We start from the raw sequence: 21,155 nt of genomic DNA, 5'->3' as shown, positions 1-21,155 counted from the left end.
ACTGGGATCATTGGTGGTGAAGAATGGGCACTGGTGGAGGGATAGGTTATTGTATGACTGAAACGCAAACATGAAAGTTTGTAAGTCTATAACTGTACCTCACAGTGATTCATGAAAAAAAATAAAGACATCTGGGGTGTTACAAATATATATATATATATATATATATTACCTATATTATCAGAGAAAATATCTGAATGCTCAGAACTCCCACAGCTCTCAATTATCCTAAATGACTGCAGCATTTCAGATAATATTCCAGCAAGTTGGACTTCACCACTTCACTTCTACTTTAAACTTTCCTTACTTTAAATTTTAATCTTCTATTCCCTAGCTTCTTAAACTGTATGTAGGTCACAAGTCTATGTGCAGTTATGCAACTGAATTGTAGAGGTTGTGGGGGAAAATTAATTTATGATTTATTATCAATGAATGTTTGGTTTTTTCTATTTTATATACCCATTGTCATAAAAAAAATGGGCGGCCAAACAGGCTGCAATGTAAAAAAAAAATTAATAAAACCTGTTCTGTTCTATCTTTTCCACTAAGAATAACTTCCCTTTGTGCCTTTTCCCTGCTGTTAGAATTAGTAAGTCTTAGACAAATTCATCTCTACTCTCTACTATTTATGTAACCTTCTGGGAATCAGCATCTTAATTCAGTAAACTCATACAACCTTTTAAAGTAGTTTAGTCGGGGGGGGGGGGGCGGAGCAATAGTCATTGGCAAGGTCACTTGCTTTACACTTGACTAACCCTGGTTCGATCCCTGACAACCCATATGGTCCCTCACACCTGACCAGGAATGATCCCTGAACTCAGAGTCAGGAATCAACCCTGAGCACTCCTGGGTGTAGTCCAAAAAAAAAAAAAAACAAAAGTTTTAGAATAGAACAATTTAGTTACATTTTTATGTCTACATTTCTTCAGATTTTCTGATGTGGCTTATTGTCAGCTTTAGTTTGAGTAAAAAGCCACTGGTAATTAGACTTTAGAGGATAAATGAGATTGCTAACAACATTCTTTGACTTAACCTGAAAGTATATGTGTATCTTATGGACTTCCTAACCATAATCATTATTGTGTTTGGCTTAGCTAACTGTTGCACTTAGTGTAGCAGTGACCACTGAGCATTAGTGGAACCATATGGTACACCTTTTTTGATATAAATTGAGGCGATAATTTGCGATAGAAATTCACTAGAAATCTGACTTAAGTTCTAACTACGAAGAACTGTTTTGGTCTTGAAAAAGTTAACTGTTTTGAATTTTAGTTTTCTCACCTAACAATAAGTAAATTGTACTTAAGAGCTAATGACTAAAGTCAATGTAGCTCTGTGATTCTAATATTATTTTAAATTTGTGTTCATTTCTTTTTATATTTGAGGGCCACACCCATCAGTGATCAGCAGCTACTCCCAGATCCTTGCATTGCTCCAGTGCTCAGAAGACCATTAAGTTCTGGGAGTTAACAGCCCACTTCCCCTTCCCCCTAGCCATCTGCATCATGGTCACGGTCCTCCCATTGTTCATCAATTTGCTCGAGCGAGCCCAGTAACGTCTCCATCATGAGACTTGTTGTTACTGTGTTTGGCATATCAAATCCGTCACGGGTAGCTTGCCAGGCTCTGCTGTGTGGGTGAGATACTTCTCGGTAGCTTGCCGGGCTTTCCGAGAGTGGTGGAGGAATCGAACTTGGGTCGGCCGCTTGTAAGGCAAACGCCCTACCGCTGTGCTATTAGGATGGCCGAGAGGTCTAAGGCACCAGACTCAAGCCATCTGCATATAAAACATGTATGCAACCCTTTGAGCCTGTCTCTTATCCTGGGGCCCCTAAGATTCTAGTATTCTAAGGAATAGTCACTATGCTTTAATTACGTAGTAGTCTAATGTAATATGCCTGGCATAATGAATACATTTTCCAGTTTAACTCAATATTTTAATTTGTTTTATTCAATCTTGATTTTTTAATGATGGTGTATTTTTATTTCTTAAATTCTTAATTGGTGACTGGAGAAATAGTATTGAGGGCAAGTACTGGTTACAAAGCAATTGGGTTCTGTCCATGGATCCCCATATGTGTTTTGTTTTGTATTGTTTTTGAGGAGGGAAACATGATTTATAGCATTTTTCATGATAGGACTTTATGCATACAATGTTCCATTGATTATTGTACATTAGCTATCTAATTTTAAAAGAAATTTTAGGTAATGGTTATCCTCAAATAGGGTAGGACTATTAATAAATACCACTTTTCATTTACTTTTTTAAAACTTTGCATTATGAAGAATTTGAAACATATCTAAAAATAGAGCAGTATAGGGAACTTCTGCAAACCCAAGAATAAGCTTCAGCATTGGTCTTGTTTTATGTTATTCCCCTTCTTCTTCCCCACTGAAATGTTTTCAGGTGAACCCTAGATGCTATAATACTACCATCCATTTATACTGTAGTATATATTTATCAAAAAGGAGAACAATATTGAACATAAGCACAATATCATTTTATTACCTTAGAAAAAATTAGTATCTAATAATATTGTCAAGACATGTAGCACTGTAACACTGTCCTCCCATTGTTCATCAATTTGCTCAAGCGGGCCCAATAACGTCTCCATCATGAGACTTGTTTTTACTGTTTGGCATATCAAATACATCACAGGTTGCTTGCCAGGCTTTGCCGTGCGGGCGAGATACTCTTGGTAGCTTGCCAGGCTCTCCAAGAGGGGTAGAGGAAGACATGTATTGTTCCAGTTATTTCAAATATTTATTTTTGTTATCTAACCCAGATAAGTATACGCATACACATACTTGAGTTTTTGGATCACACTCAAAGATTCTCAGGGCTTACTCCTGACTTTGACTCAGTGATACTCCTGGTGGCTCGGGGTACCATATGGTGTACCAGGGATCAAATCTGGGTCGGGCAAGTGAAAGTCAAGTGCCCTACCCACTGTATTGTCTTTCTAGCCCTAATTCAAATATATTTTCAGTTTAGTTAAGGTCTCCTTACCTTACAAGCGATTAATTAAAAAAAAAAAAAGAAAAAACAATTTAAATAAAGTTAACTCTTGACATTTGGCTAATTATTCTTTAGATCTCTAACAGCTACCCAGCGTCTTTCTTTTATTCATATATATTTTTTTTTTCAATTACTTATTTGGTCCATTGTTGATTTAACTTGTGTTCCACTTAAGTTCTACTTTTTCTTAAAAATTTTTCATTAGATTTGGAGGGTTGGTTAGAAATAGGGTTTTTTTTTTTTTTTTGGTAAGAGTGTATGAGAGCGATAGGAGAGATAGTACAGCAAATAGGACTCTTTTCTTTTCCTTTTTTTTTTTTTTTGCTTTTTGGGTCACACAGGCAATGCACAGGGCTCTGCACTCAGGAATCACTCCTGCCAGTGCTCAGAGGACCATATGGGATGCTGGGAATCAAACCTGGGTCGGCTGCATGCAAGACAAACACCTTACCTGCTGTGCTGTCACTCCAGCCCCACAGGTAGAACTCATCTTGCACCTGCTTTGGTCCCTGGGACATCATTTGGTTTACAAATCCCTGTCAGGAGTAGTCCCTGATCCTTGAACACTGCTGGGTATGGCTTCCAGCAAAAAAAAAAAATAGTATGTTAAAGATAATGATATAAATGCACAGCAGAAGACTTTTAAGTGTCTCTCTAGTGATGGTGTAAATCAAATGTCTCAATGGGCATTTTGTTCAGTTGGTAGAACACTTGCCTTGCATGTGTGATACCCTGTGTTCAAACAAACAAAATACTGAATGTTGATCGGGTCTTTCCATCATAAAGTTCCTCATTAAGCTTTTATCTGCTGGTTCTAAGGTCACTGCTTAAGATACATGTTGTGATACATTTTTAAAAATTCAATAAATATTTAAACACCTGCTTTATGTTCATTCCAAATCTGGCATATGGTGGGTACTTGGTAAATACATCCTCTTCTTATGTAGCCCAACCAATAAGTTACTTCTTCCGTTGGCAGAGGATTAGAAGAGCCAGCTTTTTCTATAACTCAGAAAAGTTCAGGTGTACCCACAAAAATGCTTCCAAGTTACTGTAGAATTTCTCTCCCAGAGACATTGCATCTTAATTTTTACTTTGATTTTAAATATGAAGGCACTGTTCTACAGGCGGTACAGCTCTCTAATAGTGAAAGTGATATTTCTGTAGCTAACTTTGATTCTTTAGTGGATTTTCTGAGTATTGGTATTGCTCATCATGGACACTTGTTAATGAGTAGCTCCATTGCATAATCCTGTATTACTACAGTTGGGAAGGAACTCTAAAAATCACCTACCCAATCTTTATAGTTTGTGGATTAGCAATTTAGCATGTCTGGTTACTCAGTTATGCGGAAAGTGAGACTAGAGCCTAATTAGACCAGAACCTCTTCTTTCTTGTGTTCATAAGCTTATTTCACCACCCTTTGCTCTTTCAAATATTTATGTACTTAATGGTATGGCAGCATTTCTTTGTGCTTTTTACCTATTATTTGAAATCACCGTTTCACCCCAAACATTCCTATTTGAGTTTAGGTCTTTACCTATATACCCATTATCCAGAAGCTTGGCAGTCACACCCACAAACTGCCCCCAGTGCCATGAAATCCTATCAATGGCCAACATCCAGAGACTATAAAACAAAGCTCCCAGAAGCGACCTCTTATAGTCTAGCCCACCGAGGTACCTAAAGCAGCACACATGTGTTTGGTTTTAACATACTTGCTTGTATTCTCTTATATACATTCTCCGTCCCTCTCAGAGAGCCCAGCAAGCTACCAAGAGTATCCCGCCTACATAGCAGAGCCTTGCACGCTCCCCAGGACATATTTGATATACCAAAAACAGTAACAGTAATGGGTCTCATTCCCCTGACCCTGAAAGAGCCTCCAGTAAGTCACCATTGAGAAAGACAAGTAAGGAGGGATTGCAAAAATATCAGGGCTGGGACAAATGTAGACATTAATGGAATCTGCTCGAGCAAATTGATGAACAAAGGGGTGACAGTGATACAGTGATACCTATATGTACATTTTTTGTGGAGTTTGTTTTTACTTTTTCTCTTAGATGCAGCAGTTCTTGGGAAGACCTGTTTTGAAACAGCCTTTCTTTAGACCCGTACTTACTGTTAATCAGATGCCTGCAATTTGTCCTGGAATCATCTCTACCCCTGGCCAACCTCGAGCACCCATGGTATAGATCTCTTCTTAATAGACTGAGTTTTATTATCAATAAGTTTTGATTATAACTAAATGTTAAGTTCTATGTAAGGGTATTATGAATTTTTTTTAAATAATTAGGTAGTTTGGGAACATAAAGATAAATACATTTTTAGGCAAAAAAAAAAACAATTCAGAGTAGAAAACCCATTACAACTACAGATTTGCTTTTATAACAAGCAGCATTGCAGAATAGATGGGTATTTTTAATAGGTCATTTCAATTTAGTAAGATTGTTGGGTAAGTTGAATGATAAAGAAATCACTAAATTAGTCATTAAATTAGTTACTAGCAGAGTAAGTTGTACCACAAAGTTAAAGTTTTTATTTACATATACACCTAATTGTACATGCATATGAGTATTTTTCTAAGAGGACACTGTTTTAGTTTTATCTATCAGCAGACAATATAAATAACATTATCTTGGCACATATTATAAGGTAATACAAGCCTTTTTCTATCTCTATGGTATAATTGTCATTTTCCTGGATTGCCTTGGATACATTAATATACTACACTATGTGGATGTATTATAAAATTTACTGAAAACTTTGAAGATCCTTAACACTTCTGTTACAATTACTTTTGATTCCTGGGAAAAAGCTGGATAGTGAAGCAAAACTGGATACCAAATTTCATTGCAAAATTATCACAGATTTTATGCCGAAATTTTTATGTTACAAAAAGTGAAATGTGATCATTATGTGAAGTTCTTTTGTAATTCTAGTTAAGTATTATTATAGTTTGCATCACATGTTTATAGTAGTGTGTTCTCTGAGGGACTGGGGAAGCCCTGCCTCCCCCCGACCCCTCTCTCTCTCTCTCTCTCTCTCTCTCTCTCTCTCTCCCCCTCTCTTTCTCTCCCTCTCTCTCTCTCTCCCTCTCCCTCTCCTCCTGCATTTGATGGTCTCACTCCGCCCCCCCACCCAGATGGCCAGTGCCATGGGCAGACAAAGGAGGGAATTAGGCCGCCAGGCTGGTTGGTGATCTGTTACTGTTTATTCCATTCTCCCCACGTGCCTGTTTCAATCTCCCTAAGCTCCCCATTCTAGTCTCACACTGTTCCTCATTCCCGTTTTCTCCTGTCTCTCCCTCTCATCTCTCTATGTTCCCACTCACCACCCTGGTTTCTCTCTAGTCTCTCTCCATCTAGCATTGGGGGTAGCCACCACACCCCATTCCCCATCCATAGCACAATCAACGTATGAAAGTCCTTCTTCTTCTCAAGGGCAAAATACCACATAGGGGTATTTCTTCTCTCCTTAGTCCAATAACTTAATTAACATCTTAATTAACATCTTAATTCTACTTCTTCATATTAGTTATTTTGTATGGACACAGTAAGAGATACATTAAGCTTGTTGGGTGGCTCTCCTGGGGATATCTCTCTATCGATGATCTCAGACTACAGTATTCAAGCCAGATTAATATTTCCTAACCCTAGCAGGGTCCTAATCCAGCTGTTACTTTTTGGATCATGACAGAATTTGTCCACATCATGCCCTGAACTTATAGTTAAGTAACATGGCACTTTGGCCTGCCCCATTCCTATGCCAGGGTAGCTCACAGCTTGCCCCTGGGTCCATCCATTCCCTCATGGAGATCTTGTTTTTGGGGTGCTAGAAAGTAAGGGCAACTGAGGCTTAAACTGAGGGAACAGATGCCCCAGAGTGACTACCATTCGGAGTCAATTAACTCCCAAGTTACAAAAGCATAGCATTTGAATAGCTCACAATCTAAGTCTTCTTGAATCTATACAAAAAGTACTTTACTCTGAGTTAACTATGCAAAGGACTTAAGGAGAAGAGAAAAGCGATATTTACAAGTTAACAGACTCTGATCAGGAGATAAAGGTGATTGACTTGTTGAGGAGCAGAACACTAAATAAAAGTTTACAAATAAACACAGAGAAATTGAAGCACTGCGATGGGAGTAACCCAAAGGACCGTAGCTCCCTGTGCCAAGACAAGAAGGACAAACCAATATTATCCTACAGTAGTGTTAATATTTATGCCTTTGATTGCACAGTTTTTTAAAATTGTACTCTTAAAAACATGGTTCGGGGGCTGGAGAAATAGCACAGTGGGTAGGGCATTTGCCTTGCATGCAGCCGACCCAGGTTCGATTCCCAGTATCCCATATGGTCCCCTGAGCACCTCCAGGAGTAATTCCTGAGTGCAGAGCCAGGAGTAACCCCTGTGCATCGCCAGGTGTGATCCAGAAAGAAAAAAAAAAAAACATGGTTTGACAATTAGGCAGTGGGTAATTATGTGGTTGTACAGTTACCTGGGATATTTGGTTTCTGCTCTTTGTAGATTTTGTGAGCTATTCAAATGATTGCTAGTAGTAGCTATACACTACTTATACAAGTAAGTCTTCAGAAAAAGATGGCATGCTTTTAATTATCTAAAGTAATCAGACTAGAACTCCAAATTTACTGATATTGTTTAAGTCAAATATTGGGGAGTCACACCCAATATTATAAAAGGGACCTTGTATTACTGGGACTGAAACCATATTCCCCTGCATTCAAAGCATGCCCTGTAGCCCTTTGAGCCTGATTAATGGTTCAGTTTATTTATTTATTCATTTATTTGTTTGTTTTTGATTAATGGTTCTATCTAAGAACCACCATAAAATACTGAACTCCAGTGATTTCATAGAATAGAACTTTCTCTAGAAAAGCATCCCCATCATCTTTGAAACACTCATGAGATATTAGGCAGACATTATACTCATTATGATAGTAGACTTTTATTTAGTCATTTGAAAATACAACTTTTTACTTTTCTAGAATATACTAAAGGTATATTCTAGTCATTAAAAATTATAAAATAGAAACAAAATAGCATATCTGGCAGTGCTTGAGTTAATGTAAGACAAAATTTGAACTGGGGTCAGCACATGCAAGATAAGTACCTTTACCCTGTCTTCAGCCCTCATTCCTTTACAATTTACAGACCTTTTACTGTGCATACAAATTTTTAAAAATTTTAGCATAACAACTCATGCCATAAATACTGTGCCACACTTTTAAAAAATGAAACATGTTCAGTGACCTCCACTCTGCTCGGATAGATGGATCTATTTATACCGTAGCTTATTTACTCATTAACAAACTAAGTTGTTTTTAGTTTTTCATTGTTGTAAAATTTATAGAAATAAGCACATAAGGGACTGGAGTAACAGCACAGTGGGTAGGGCATTTGCCTTGCACGCGGCTGACCCGGGTTCCATTCCCAGCATCTCATATGGTCTCCTGAGTGCCACCAGAGGTAATTCCTGAGTGCAGAGCCAGGAGTAGCCCCTGTGCATTTCTGAGTGTGACCCCCCCCCCCAAAAAGAAGAAAAACAAGCACATAAAAAGCACTACTTATGTTTGCAACTATTGAGATTAACATTTAGTTTTGAAATAGGGACTACTATTAAAAGTACTGTGCTAATTAAGAAAAAACATTTTAAAGGAATATGTACTTTCATCTTTCTCTTTATTCTTTCCATTTTCTTTTAATTATCTTAAGTAATCAGACTAATTGGTGATGGTGGTGTGGGATGGTATCACTGTACCCCTAAGACTAATTAATCTTAAGTAACCAAGCTTGTCACCATAAAATGTTAATACAAATTACTTGAAGCTGATAGATTATTACTGTTTTCTTACAGATGACTGGTATAGCCTGGACTGTGCCAGCACCTGTTGCAGAAGCTGTGCCTCCCAGTGCTGTTTTGGGAAGTGATTCCACCTTGGTGAATTGGGAAAGGATTATAGATAGGCTGAAAACTACCTTTCCTCAGCAAAGCAGGTAAGTTAGTTTCTATTTATATGAAGTTTCTATAGTCATAATTGAATGGTGGAACATGTCAGAGAAATTTTCACACACAAACACAAAAAAATTAGATATTTTCTTAACATGGACTTGGCAAAAAAAATGAAATTCATCAATTAAGGGTATGTTCAGTATAAATGCTAAACCACTTCTCCAAAGTTAAGTCATGATAGAGTAAACATTTTAAACTTTGATTTGCTCATTTATTGTGAAAGTAAAACTAGTTGTAAACTTATCCAATTGTAATGCCACCAACTGCAATAATTATATCTTTCCAAAGTCAATTTTAAGTTGACTGTGTTCTATATATGCCCAGATATCATCAGGTTTTACTTTTCTGTTCCTTAATTTAGGCTGGAGCATTAGCACATCAGGTAGGGCAGTTTGCCTTGCACGAGGCCCACCCAGCCTACCCAAGTTCAATTCCTCTCCCGTCTATTCTTTCGCCCCTTTTGGAGAGCCCGGCAAGCTACCAAGAATATCTCGTCCGCAAGGCAAAGCCTGGCAAGCTACCTGTGACGTATTTGATAATGCCAGACACAGTAACAAGAAGTCTCACAATGTTATTGGACCCGCTTGAGCAAATTGATGAACAATGGGAGGATAGTGACAGTGACCATGACAGTTCCTTAATTTATTTTTTTTTAAGTATCTTTGTCATGAAATAGTGAAATGTCCTAAACCATGATTATACTGTTTTTTCACAAGTCTGAGTTTAACATAATGATTTTTAATTCGAGGTATAACAGTTTACAATAGTGCGTTCATATATCTTAGGGGTACAGTGTTACCATACCACACCACCACCACCATATTGATGCCAATATTTTTCTATCAAAGTATATAGAACACTGAGGCCAGAAAGCTAGTATAATAGGGCATTTGCCTTGCATGTGGCTGACCTGGGTTCAATCTTTGGCACCTTATATTGTCCCCCAAACCCACCAGGAGTGATCTCTGAGCAGAGCCTGGAGTAAGCCCTGAGCACTGCCAAATGTTCCCAAAAACAATTAAGAAATAATAACAGAGAACACTTTCAGACCACTCCTTACACCTAGTTGGCAAGTTCATCTGGTGTTTACTTCCCCTTTTTGTCTTATATTGCATGGCATGATATCCTCCTTTTCTATCCATGTTGTAGCAAAAGGCGAGATTTCATCTTTTCTTGTATCTGAGTAGCACTGCACTGTAGCACTGTCCTCCCGTTGTTCATCAATTTGCTCAAGTAGGCACCAGTAACATCTCCATTGTGAGACTTGTTACTGTTTTTAGCATATAGAATACATATATATTCCACTGTGTATATATACCACATCATCTTTACCCACTCATCTGTCACTGATCACTTGGGTTGTTTCCAGTCTTGGCTATTGGAAATAGTGATGTTTTCAACATAGGTGTGCATGTATCTTTTCTTGTCCTTTGAGTATATGCCTAGAAGGGAACGTTCTGGATTGTTTGTTATGTTGGCTATTTCTATGTATTCTTTGGGAAAGGATTTGATAAGTTCTCATTGTTTTAATGGTGTTCTTACTTGTTTTGGGCTGTTGTCAATTTTTTGAGTATTATGCATATTTCAAACATAAGATGTGAGAATATTTTCTCCCTTTCAGTCAGGTATCTTTTTGTTTTAATATCAGGTTCTTTAGCAGTGCAGAAGACCTTCTAGTAATATCATTTGTTTGTTTTTTCTTTGTTTTCCTTGATAGTGGAATCAAATCATAGACGACACTACTGAAGTTAGTACTATGTTGTATTTTGCCTATGTTTTCACTCCTATCTTCTCTTCTCCCTATAGGGAACTTTGTAGTTATATGAATTTTAATGGTGTATACAGGAAACAAACAAAAATTTTGCTTTTCAAATAAAAATGCTGATAGATACTAGGATTTTTTTGTTGGATGAAATTTGTCATTTCTAGCTTAAAATTATTTATCTTTGTTGTAAGTTTCAAAGACTATCAAATTCCCACAGCATTATTTATGGATACAGAACCAATTTTACTAAAATTCATACATCATTAATGCTTCAGAATTAGACTATGGTTATTTAAATATAATAATGAAGAAAATACTAAAATGAATATTTATTTTAGTTACATGAATAACTAAATCTGTTTTATGACATTGATTACATACTTTTTTATGTCCTTTGAGAATGAACAATATTTCATCTGCCCTGTCATCTCAAAAATGTATGCAGGTCATGGCTATTGAAAACAAATATCACTTGATCACTTGACTTCCCATTAATCATCGATTTGCTCAAGCGGGCGCCAGTAACCTCTCCATTTGTCCCTGTCACGTGCTAGTGTAGCCCAATGGCATCTGTTCACTCTAGGAACACGAAAAGCCTCAAACCAATCATTCATGATCTTGATGAAGAAGTCTGATCATCTGGTAGGTGGGCAGGCATGCGGTCTTTTGACATCCCGTGGAATCCAGTCAGTAAAAGCTCTCGTCCAGCGGTCGTCTTTAAATCTCATTACGTGACCAGCCCATCTGATTTTTGACACCTTGGCAAACGAGACAGCGTCCCTGATTCTTGATCGCCGATGGATGTTGGAACTCCGGATTCTTTCTCTCATTTGAGTGAAACGTGATATTCCAAGCATAGTTCTTTCAATTCCTCTTTGGGAGACCCGAATAGCGTTCTCATCCTGTTTTCATAGGGCCCAGGTCTCTGAGGCGTATGTTAATGCAGGAAGAAAAGTGGAATCAAAGAGATGTGCCCGGAACCGGAGGTTCTCCACTACCTCCACTACCCAGCCGCCACCACACTCCAGGATGCTTTCCAGACCCGTGCGGCTGCTCTGGCCAAGACTCACACACGACTGAAGCCCCACAGAACAAGATAAGCAGAACTCTGAGACCTTGAACCCCAGGCCCAACGGACCCAAGGAAAGAGATTCTCTGCTTGCTCCCACCAACCACAGGTGACAAAGGGATTAAAATCAGGAGCCCCACCCTACCCTGCCCTGTCTGCTTCCACCAACCACCAGAGACCCAGGGATTGGATTGCGCACAGAAGACCCACCCTAGCCCTACCGGGACCAGATAAATACCTCACTGGCAGACCTCCACTATGGACACTACCTCCACTACCCAGCTGCCACACTCCAGGATGCTTTTTGGACGCGGCCGTGCGACACATTATAAGACAGTAAATACCCATTTTCCGGAATTTGAACCTATTTGATAGGTTCAAATATGGTAACACCTACAAGGGCGATTAGAGGTTGACCCAAAAGCCTCTATCCCTCTGGAAAGCCTGGCAAGCTACCAAGAGTATTCCGCCTGTACGGCAGAGCCTTGCAAGCTATCCGTTGTGTATTTGATATGCCAAAACCAGTAATTACAATGGGTCTCATTCCCCTGACCCTGAAGACTTCACCAATATGGCAGCATTGAGAAGGATGACAAAGGAGAGGCCGATAAAATATCAAGACCGAACTAGGCTGCAACAACGAAGGAATACAAAAATGATCGTCTGTACTTTCAATGTACGTATGCTAGCATCAGATGCATCCATCGAGGACCCGATGGTACAAGCACAAAAGATCAAGTATGACATCATTGGTCTGACCGAGACAAGAAGGCACCAATCTCATCATGACGTTTTCGACACCGGAGAAGAATTATTCCTCGGAACATGTGATATAAGAGGTGTCGGAGGCGTCGGTGTCCTTGTCAACACAAACTTGGCCATGAGCATTGATTCATTCAAATGCCTAACAACCTGAATCGGACGTTTACATATGAATAGATGTGGCTCACTGCCTGCAGTTTCTATCTTCGTTGTCTACGCACCAACATCTTATTATGATGAAGGAGAAATTGAGAAGTTCTACATGGAGCTGGAGAAGTTCTATAAAGAAGACCACACCTTCTACAAGATCATTGTGGGTGCTTTTAATGCTAAGATAGGACCTAGAAGATCAGCTGAAGAACTTCACATCGGGACCCATGGCCTAGAATGGAACGAACAGGGTAAGAGACTGTCTGAGTTCATCATGTCGACCAAGACCATTCATGGTAACTCACAGTTCCAGAAGGCAGAACCTAAACGTTGGACATGGGAGTCTCCCGGTGGACGATTCCACAACGAAATAGACCACATCATATTCAATCGACGGTTTTGCCTGACCGATGTCGCTATTGTCCCAAAATTCCAAACGGGATCGGACCACCATCTCCTTCGTACAAAATTCTACTTCACAGAACGGGGAGAAAGGGCTGCAGAGTTTAAAAAGAGAACTCCCAGAATGACCACCAACTGGGAGCTCTTTGGCACTATTTCAGCAACATGGCAAGATGCCGTTGTTGACAACATTGACGAGGAATACGATCGACTGGTTCAGTACCTCCATGATTGTGCGAGGAACACCAAGAGAGAGATAGCCACAAAAATCGCCTGTCTTCGAAAACTCTTGAGCTTATTCGCCAACATGGTTTGGCGCATGCCTCAGGAAACCGCAATTGAACCATGCTAGTAAGCCGGGTTCTGCAAAGGATTCAGCACCATCGACCATATCCACATGATAACCAAGCTCATTGAGGTTTCTCGGGAGTTCAAGATGCCGCTCTGTCTAACGTTCATTGATTTAAAGAAGGCCTTTGATTCTTTTGAGATGGAAGCAGTCATAGAAGCCCTAGCCATTCAGGGTGTACAAACTCAGTACATCAAAATCCTCCTGAGCTATATTACGGATTCACTACCAGGATCTCACCATTCTACAAAGAAGTAATCATTGATGTCAAGAGAGGGTTCGGCAGGGTGATACCATTTCACCAAAACTCTTCAGTGCCACCCTTGAGAACATCATGCGACGACTGGAATGGGAAGGAATGGGAGTGAAGATAAATGGTCGGCAACTACACCACCTCCGCTTTGCTGATGACATTGTTTTAATAACACCAAACATTAGCCAAGCAGCACAAATGCTGGCCGACTTCGACCGTGAGTGTGGAATGGTTGAACTACAGCTGAATCTCACGAAGACAGTGTTTATGAGAAACGGTCTCATTCCTGATGTTCCATTCTCTCTCAGTGGAATGAAAATCTCCGAATACAAGTTATGTGTACCTAGGTCGAGAACTCAACATGACGAATGACCTGGCACCTGAGTTGGGCAGGAAGAAAGAGCGGCTTGGAACGCCTTCAAGAGCGTCAAAGAAATAGCTAAGAGGACGAAAAGAAATATAATTACTGACATTTTAGGTTTTTTCATTACATGATTAATTAGTCTTTTAAATATTTAATATCTTTATTTTAAAAATTCTTAAATTTTTGTTCCTGAATTTTACCAGAGTAAGACTTTTAAATCATACAGAGGAGAAATGAAAGCAACATTCACAATTTAAAAGGAGTAATCTGATTTAAAAGAGCATTGAGAAGTATGATATTAAGGTCTGAGGACATAATTATGTAGATAACAAAGTTACTTTTTACACTGAAAGTTAGCTTTTGAAAACAAAGGCTTTTTTCAAGAGTTAAGTCTTTGGACTGGAGAGATAATACAAGGATTACTGGGTCTATCCCTGAAACAGCATACATAGCCTTGAGCACTGTCAGGACGATGCCTGAGCACAGCCTTGAGTAAACCCTCAGCAATTTTGGGTGTGACCCAGACATGCCCTCCTACACACACACACCTGTTTTTCTTTTCCTTTTCTCTTTTATTTTTAGTGAAGTAAGGTAGTTTTTATTGAAATTTATTTAGAGAGAGTTGAGAGGAAGAGACAAGTGTGTGTTTAAGAGAGAACACAGGCTTCTCCAGAGTAGAAGTAAGCAAGGAAACATAGAGACAGGCCAGTGAGATATGTGTTCAAGGGAGGATCAGCTTGAAAATCAAGCCACGGTTGTTTCTTTCTGTAGAGAACGCAGATGCTAAAATATATTAACAAACACATTAAGAGTTTTTACTTTGGTTTAAAGTGAATGTAGGTTGTCCTGTGAACTATTTTCAGATCAGACAGCCTAAGAATCATGTCTCTATGCAACAGTTCTGTCGTACAAAAGAATTTTATACCTTCTTTGTTCACCATATCGTAAAGGATGTAGGAAAAATCACCACTTTTTCCTTGATCTGTTCCAGAAAAGAGCTTACAGATTTGTTACGGAAATTGAAGGATTCTCATGAGAAGTCCTTATCTGGAATGACATTTGATGAAATTGTTTATAAGATTGCCCAATTTATTGATCCCAAGAGATCTCAGGTAAAAGCAAAAAAAGTGAAAATTTTATCTTTAATCTTATATCTAGTCATCAGATATTTTTAATTATCTGTATAGCATGTAATCAATAAAAATCAGTAATCTAAAATGAGTAATTTATAATTAGTTATACTTATTAGCTATATATTAACCTATACTTAAATAATTTGACTGGTCTTTTTGAAGTGACTTTAGATTACTTTGAATAATTCATTTAATGAAGAGAATAATACATATTTATATTTAGTCCAGGAGATGTAATGATGGTTAGGGTGCATGCCTACAATGCATCTGATCTGGTTTGGTTCCTGACACTACATGGTCCTCTGAGCATCAGTGAGTGCAGCCCTGGAGGGTGGCTTAGGTATCCAAACTGCAATATTGAACATCACCACATCCTCTGGCCCTTGCACTGAATCAATAGTCTGGTTGCCCAAGAATCATCAGTGAGGTCCTTGGACCTCCTGAGTACTTCTTGGAGGATCTTCTGTTTCTACTCCCAAGATGCAGAGCATATTGTTCAAATGGATGGTACAAAAGCCTTCAGACCACAAGTCTGATCCTTAGCGGTCCCTCAAGCACTGAGGATGTAGCCCTGGTGACCCCCAAGGACCACCAGGCCCCACAGAATCAGAAAAGTAGTGAAGCATTAGGTCTGCACTAACTGAGTATTGCTAGAAGTATCTCCTCATCTCCAGCACCCGTCAGTAGAGGATGTAGCCGCTATTAAAAAGCAAACAAATGTGGTCTTGATCTGGCTCTAAACGTATGGTATAAAATATTACCAGTTTTTTGTTACAGCATTTATTTTATAAATCTCTGTATCTTTTTACCCATTTACTAATTCTGACTATAGCCATTGTGTGCTACTCTATCATTTCTTCCTGTTTTAAACCCATTTACTAATTCTGACTATAGCCATTGTGTGCTACTCTATCATTTCTTCCTGTTTTAAAATAATTCTAAAAATACTTAATATTCTCATTTTCAGAGTAAGGGACAATCAGTTCCAAATGGTAATTGTGTTTCACCCAGCCATACTCCACCACAGTCTAATGCTTCCCAGACCCCTAAATCATCCTGGAGATCCCTCAGTTCACAAGATTCTGACACGTGGGAAGAAGCCAATAATGTGGTGAGACTTAAGCTGTTGGTGATCAATGCATTTAAGTATAGGAAAAAGAAGTAAACCGAATTTAACTTTATGTGTATTTCTTTCCAGGAGGAAGATGAGGATGAAGAGGAGCCTTGTGTAATCTGTCATGAGAACCTCTCTCCAGAAAACCTCTCAGTGTTGCCTTGTGCTCATAAATTCCATTCTCAGGTATTCCTTTAAACTTGCATCTTAGTATTTTAACATATTTTACCATATTGTAATGAAGTATATATGACCTACTTGAAATCATGTACATGTATCATTTTTCATGTCACTCATTGCTCTGTTAATGATTTCCAATGATTTCTGTGCTTTGACGTACCACATAGAAAAAGTCTATACCGGTTTCACCAACCTAACTATGATTACACTATGATTTCTGAGTTTTCCATATGCCTTTCAAAAAGAAGGAAATAATAATGAGATTAAAATAATACAGAGTAGACAGTTTCCATGACTGGTTTTGTGGTAATAATTATTTTAGTATGAAATGCTCACGTATAGTATCCTTTTTTCTATATATAATGTAGCCCTCTCCCAATATAAGGTATAATACTTATATTCATTTCCTTTTGAAGGTCAGACTTGATGTTAATCTGGCATATGTTTTGTTGATTTTTGGCATTTTATTAAGATTAACTCCTATTTGCTGCCTGTCTGGAGTTTTTGGTATACGGTTTGTGATCTCAGTTTTCTGGTGCAGAATTGTAATTTGACACAGGAAAAGATAGTTTTCTAGGTGATGTAAACAATAGCCACAAAGGAAAACTCTCACTTCAAGCCTTAACTGTAAGAACTTGTTTTATTCTTTAACATTGGCTATTGAGTATAAAACAGGTTAGGATTGGTAGACTTTATTTAGAGTAGCACTGTAGCACTGTCCTCCCATTGTTCATCGATTTGCTCTAGCAGACCCAGTAATGTCTCCATTGTGAGACTTGTTGTTAATGTGTTTGGCATATTGAATACATCACGGGTAGCTTGCCAGGCTTTGCCGGGCAGGCGAGATACTCTCGGTAGCTTGCTGGGCTCTCCAGGAGGGGTAGAGGAATTGAACCCGGCTCAGCTGGGCCAGCTGCACGCAAGGCTAATGCCCTACTGCTGTGCTGTCTATCACTCCAGCCCTACAGTACCTATGCTTATTCCTCTCCCATCTGACTTGAATTTTTATTATTTATAGCAGTAAAAATTATTTGGGTGGAGGAATTGAGAGTACAGAGGATAAGGTACTTGCGTTGTACATGGCTCACCCTGATTTGATCCCTGGCACCATGGATGGCTCTCCAAGCACCACTAGGAATGATTCCTGAGTACAGAGCCAGCAATAATCCCTGATTATTGGATATATGATATGACCACTATAGGATATGACCCACTCCAAATCCCCCCAATTATATATATATGTACACACATATATATGTTACATATATTATAAATATATATGTATATATATGTTTTGCAGTCAGTATTGAGGCAAATGAATTGGCATAGTTTATTTGCAAAGAGTACTATCATCTTCAGAGAATGCTGTTTAAGAAGTATATTCATTATTCTAACTCAATTCTCTAAGTACTTAATATGATGTATTGTAAACTTTATATGTTTTCTTATGAATTTTCTTGGGTTATGAATAAAAACAATGTATAGTAAAATAGAAAAAACTATGGATTCCCTCAGTCTCTCTGTTAGAATTCATGGTCAGATGAAAATTGAACTTGGGAAAAGGATTTTAATATAATTAACTAGCCAAAAAATGTTCTGCAATAACCCACTGTATTGTTCAGCAAACTGCAGAAAAGTTTCCATGATTATAGCAATTGGCTTGAGATAAGGTCCTCAGATACCTGAGAAAGCACACTGGTTGGTAACCCTGTTATAGACAGTAATGATGCCCTCTATTAGACTAAATCTAGGAGACTGATTTGAATCTTTTTGTTCCTCAGTGTATTAGACCTTGGTTGATGCAGCAGGGGACATGTCCAACTTGCAGACTCCACGTTTTGCTACCAGAAGAGTTTCCTGGTCATGCCAGCCAGCATTTGCCCAAGATCTGATACATGGGGGTGATTATGCAGCAGTTGTTCAGTTTTCATACTCCAGAATTTAGTTTTGCCTTTTTTACTATAAGCTCATAGTGTGAAGAATGTGTAGCTATGTTTTTTTTCAGTATTATTCAAAAGACGCTTGATAATCTCATCAAAGCTGTGGCCAAAGAAGACAGGACACATCTTCAGGATTTGTGATGGAATTTTAAAAGTTATAACTCAGTAGGTTTTCTTTTCCAACATCAATATGATAACTTACTATATATATCAATATGTCTTTCTTATTTCTCCTTATTCCACTTTCTTTTCCTTTAGTTTTTCCCAGATATATATTTTAATTTCTTGAATTTTAATGAATGAGGAAGAATTTACTTAAAATTCATTTCAAGTAGGAGTATTTTAGATTTTAGTGGTCTCTCTAGCTTTTAGCACCGCTTATAAAAATATAATTTCACATTTTATCTCTATTCTGTCATCTAAAATATGTACTCACTAGAGGGTACTAAATGGTGGTGACTGTATAAAAGTTGTTAGAAATGGCTTATTAGTAAAGTTTCAGGAATATTGTGATCCATTTGTCAAAGTGTTGGTGGGTTGAAATCTGTCAAAGTGAGAATATTTCTATGCCATAAATTAGTATATATTTAAGTAAAAGATTTTTCTTTCAAGAGCTGAACATTTATTAACATACTGCTGGACCATTTCTGATCCTTTGTTTTCCCAACTTTTATGGATGCAGTATAAACATTCCCAGAATCAGAAATCAGAAACTAGTCAGAAAAGGACTTATGGTACAAATGAAGTTACAGAATAGTTGGGATTTTATTTTGATTTATGAGTTTATCCTTTGGATTTCAATCATTTGTAGTTGGAGGGTTTTTTTCCCCTGCCTTAAAATTTTCTTATCTCATATTTTAATTCTGAGATGTATTGAGGACTGTTCATGTATAATTGACTTTTATGACGATGTTATTATACATTGGGCTAAATTTCATATCTCAAGTTTGTCACTTAGAAATTTCACTCGAGGCAAAAAACTATTTTGGAAATAGTCTCATGTAAATGTTGTAAGTGTTGTACATGTCTCTAGTAACAAAATTAAGTACCTTGTAGACAAATAATGGTCCATATTCTTTTCAAAAAATTAATGAAATTGAGACTGTGAATAAATGTTTCCTGCTTCAGCAACTATTTTGTGTATTTCAATGTAAATGTATTTTGAAGTTATTTTAAATCTTTTTAATACTGCCATTTCTCTAAGTTAGTGCTAAATGTCATCTTCTATAATAAGAATAAACTGGAAATTTCCAAAAATGAAGGATGTCATCTCAACTTGTATAAAGACAGGTATTACAGAATTCAGAATGTAGGGCCTTTAATAATTATCAACCTCAATGCCATAGTCATATAGCAGATTATCTTATGAGATGACTGTTTCTAAGTTTTTGTTTACAAAAGCAGTTTCACTTTCATGTGGAAAAGAATAAATGTTTAATTAAAAAATCTGTTTTATCTGTGTATTTTGGTTTAAATGCTTAAACTACTTTAAATCTTTCATGTGTTGCTGTTTAATTTGGCTTTGACTTCTTTTTTTATGTTATGAAAAAGGATAGGAAAGTATCTAAGGAACCTGTTATCTTGACCAGCTTTTCTCAGTTAGGAGCCATATGAGACTGTCTGTGAGCCTTCAGTATATTACAAGGGGAGCACAAGTGAAAATCATAAATAGAGAGCCACAGCAAGACTAAGGGCACAACAGATAAGATGGGAGCCCCTAGGAGGGAACAAAGTTGGAATGGTTCCAAGGTCAGAGAATGTTTGAGAAACACTGGTCTACACCAGTAGTTTTCTTTACTCTTTATATATTTTTTAAAGAACTGTGCTTTATAAAGTTATTGATAGTTAAGTTTTAGCCAAATAATATTTTATTAATCCTACCATCAGTATCAGCTTTCCTCTACCAATGTTCCCATATTCCCTTTCACCCCAAGTCACAACCCATCCTTGCCTGTCAACTTGACAGACACAAAGTTTCAGAGATTGCAGCTTAGATCTCATGTTTTGAGTTTTGTTGGGCCCGTGTTTTGTATATATGACTACAACCACTCACTCATATCACCCATATAACTGAAGCCCTAATGACCAGTTGATTTCAACCATTTTTCCACATGCACCAGTTCCATGATTAGGAAATTTCTGCAGAAAATTGGAAACCACTGGTTTAGACTTATAAAATGCAAGGAATTATTTTTTTTAATTTTTTACTCCCATATTATTTGCCTGGAGCTGGAGCCTGGGCTGGAGCGATAGCACAGTGGTAGGGCGTTTGCCTTGCACGCAGCCAACATGGCCGACCTGAGTTCGATTCCTCTGCCCCTCTTGGAGAGCCCGGCAAGCTACCGAGAGTATCTCGCCCGCACAGCAGAGCCTGGCAAGCTCCCCATGACATATTCGATATGCCAAACACAGTAACAACAAAGTCTCCAATGGAGATGTTACTGGGCCCGCTCGAGCAAATCGACGAACAACGGGAGGGCCTTTACCTTTACCTTACCTTAGATTATTTGCCAATTTTTTATGTTGCTTTATATCAGTGTTTTGCTTCAGTTATTCATAATCTACTGAGCAAAACTATGAAATAATAGTCTTTTATTTCCTTATATCATTTAGCAAAATTG

The 21,155-nt window shown here is 38.0% G+C and overlaps 1 protein-coding gene across 3 annotated transcripts in view; it reads left to right on the top strand.

Annotated features, from left to right (window-relative positions):
- DZIP3 (DAZ interacting zinc finger protein 3) overlaps window positions 1-19,987 on the top strand; it is a 116,098-nt gene extending 96,111 nt beyond the window's left edge. For all 3 annotated transcript variants that reach the window (XM_056109377.1, XM_056109378.1, XM_056109379.1), the window contains 6 exons: window positions 5,083-5,208; window positions 8,898-9,037; window positions 15,159-15,279; window positions 16,268-16,411; window positions 16,499-16,600; window positions 18,376-19,987. In XM_056109377.1, coding sequence (XP_055965352.1) covers window positions 5,083-5,208; window positions 8,898-9,037; window positions 15,159-15,279; window positions 16,268-16,411; window positions 16,499-16,600; window positions 18,376-18,486 — 744 coding nt within the window. In that variant the 3' untranslated portion in view covers window positions 18,487-19,987. The remainder of the gene's footprint in view (window positions 1-5,082; window positions 5,209-8,897; window positions 9,038-15,158; window positions 15,280-16,267; window positions 16,412-16,498; window positions 16,601-18,375) is intronic.
- Window positions 19,988-21,155: the final 1,168 nt, after the last annotated feature.

Source organism: Sorex fumeus, unplaced genomic scaffold (genome assembly GCF_029834395.1).
Source record: "Sorex fumeus unplaced genomic scaffold, SorFum_2.1 ptg000265l, whole genome shotgun sequence".
In the NCBI taxonomy this organism is placed as follows: domain Eukaryota; kingdom Metazoa; phylum Chordata; class Mammalia; order Eulipotyphla; family Soricidae; genus Sorex; species Sorex fumeus.
The sequence above is the reverse complement of the archived record's forward strand: the minus strand, read 5'-3'. Positions and strand labels throughout refer to the sequence as shown.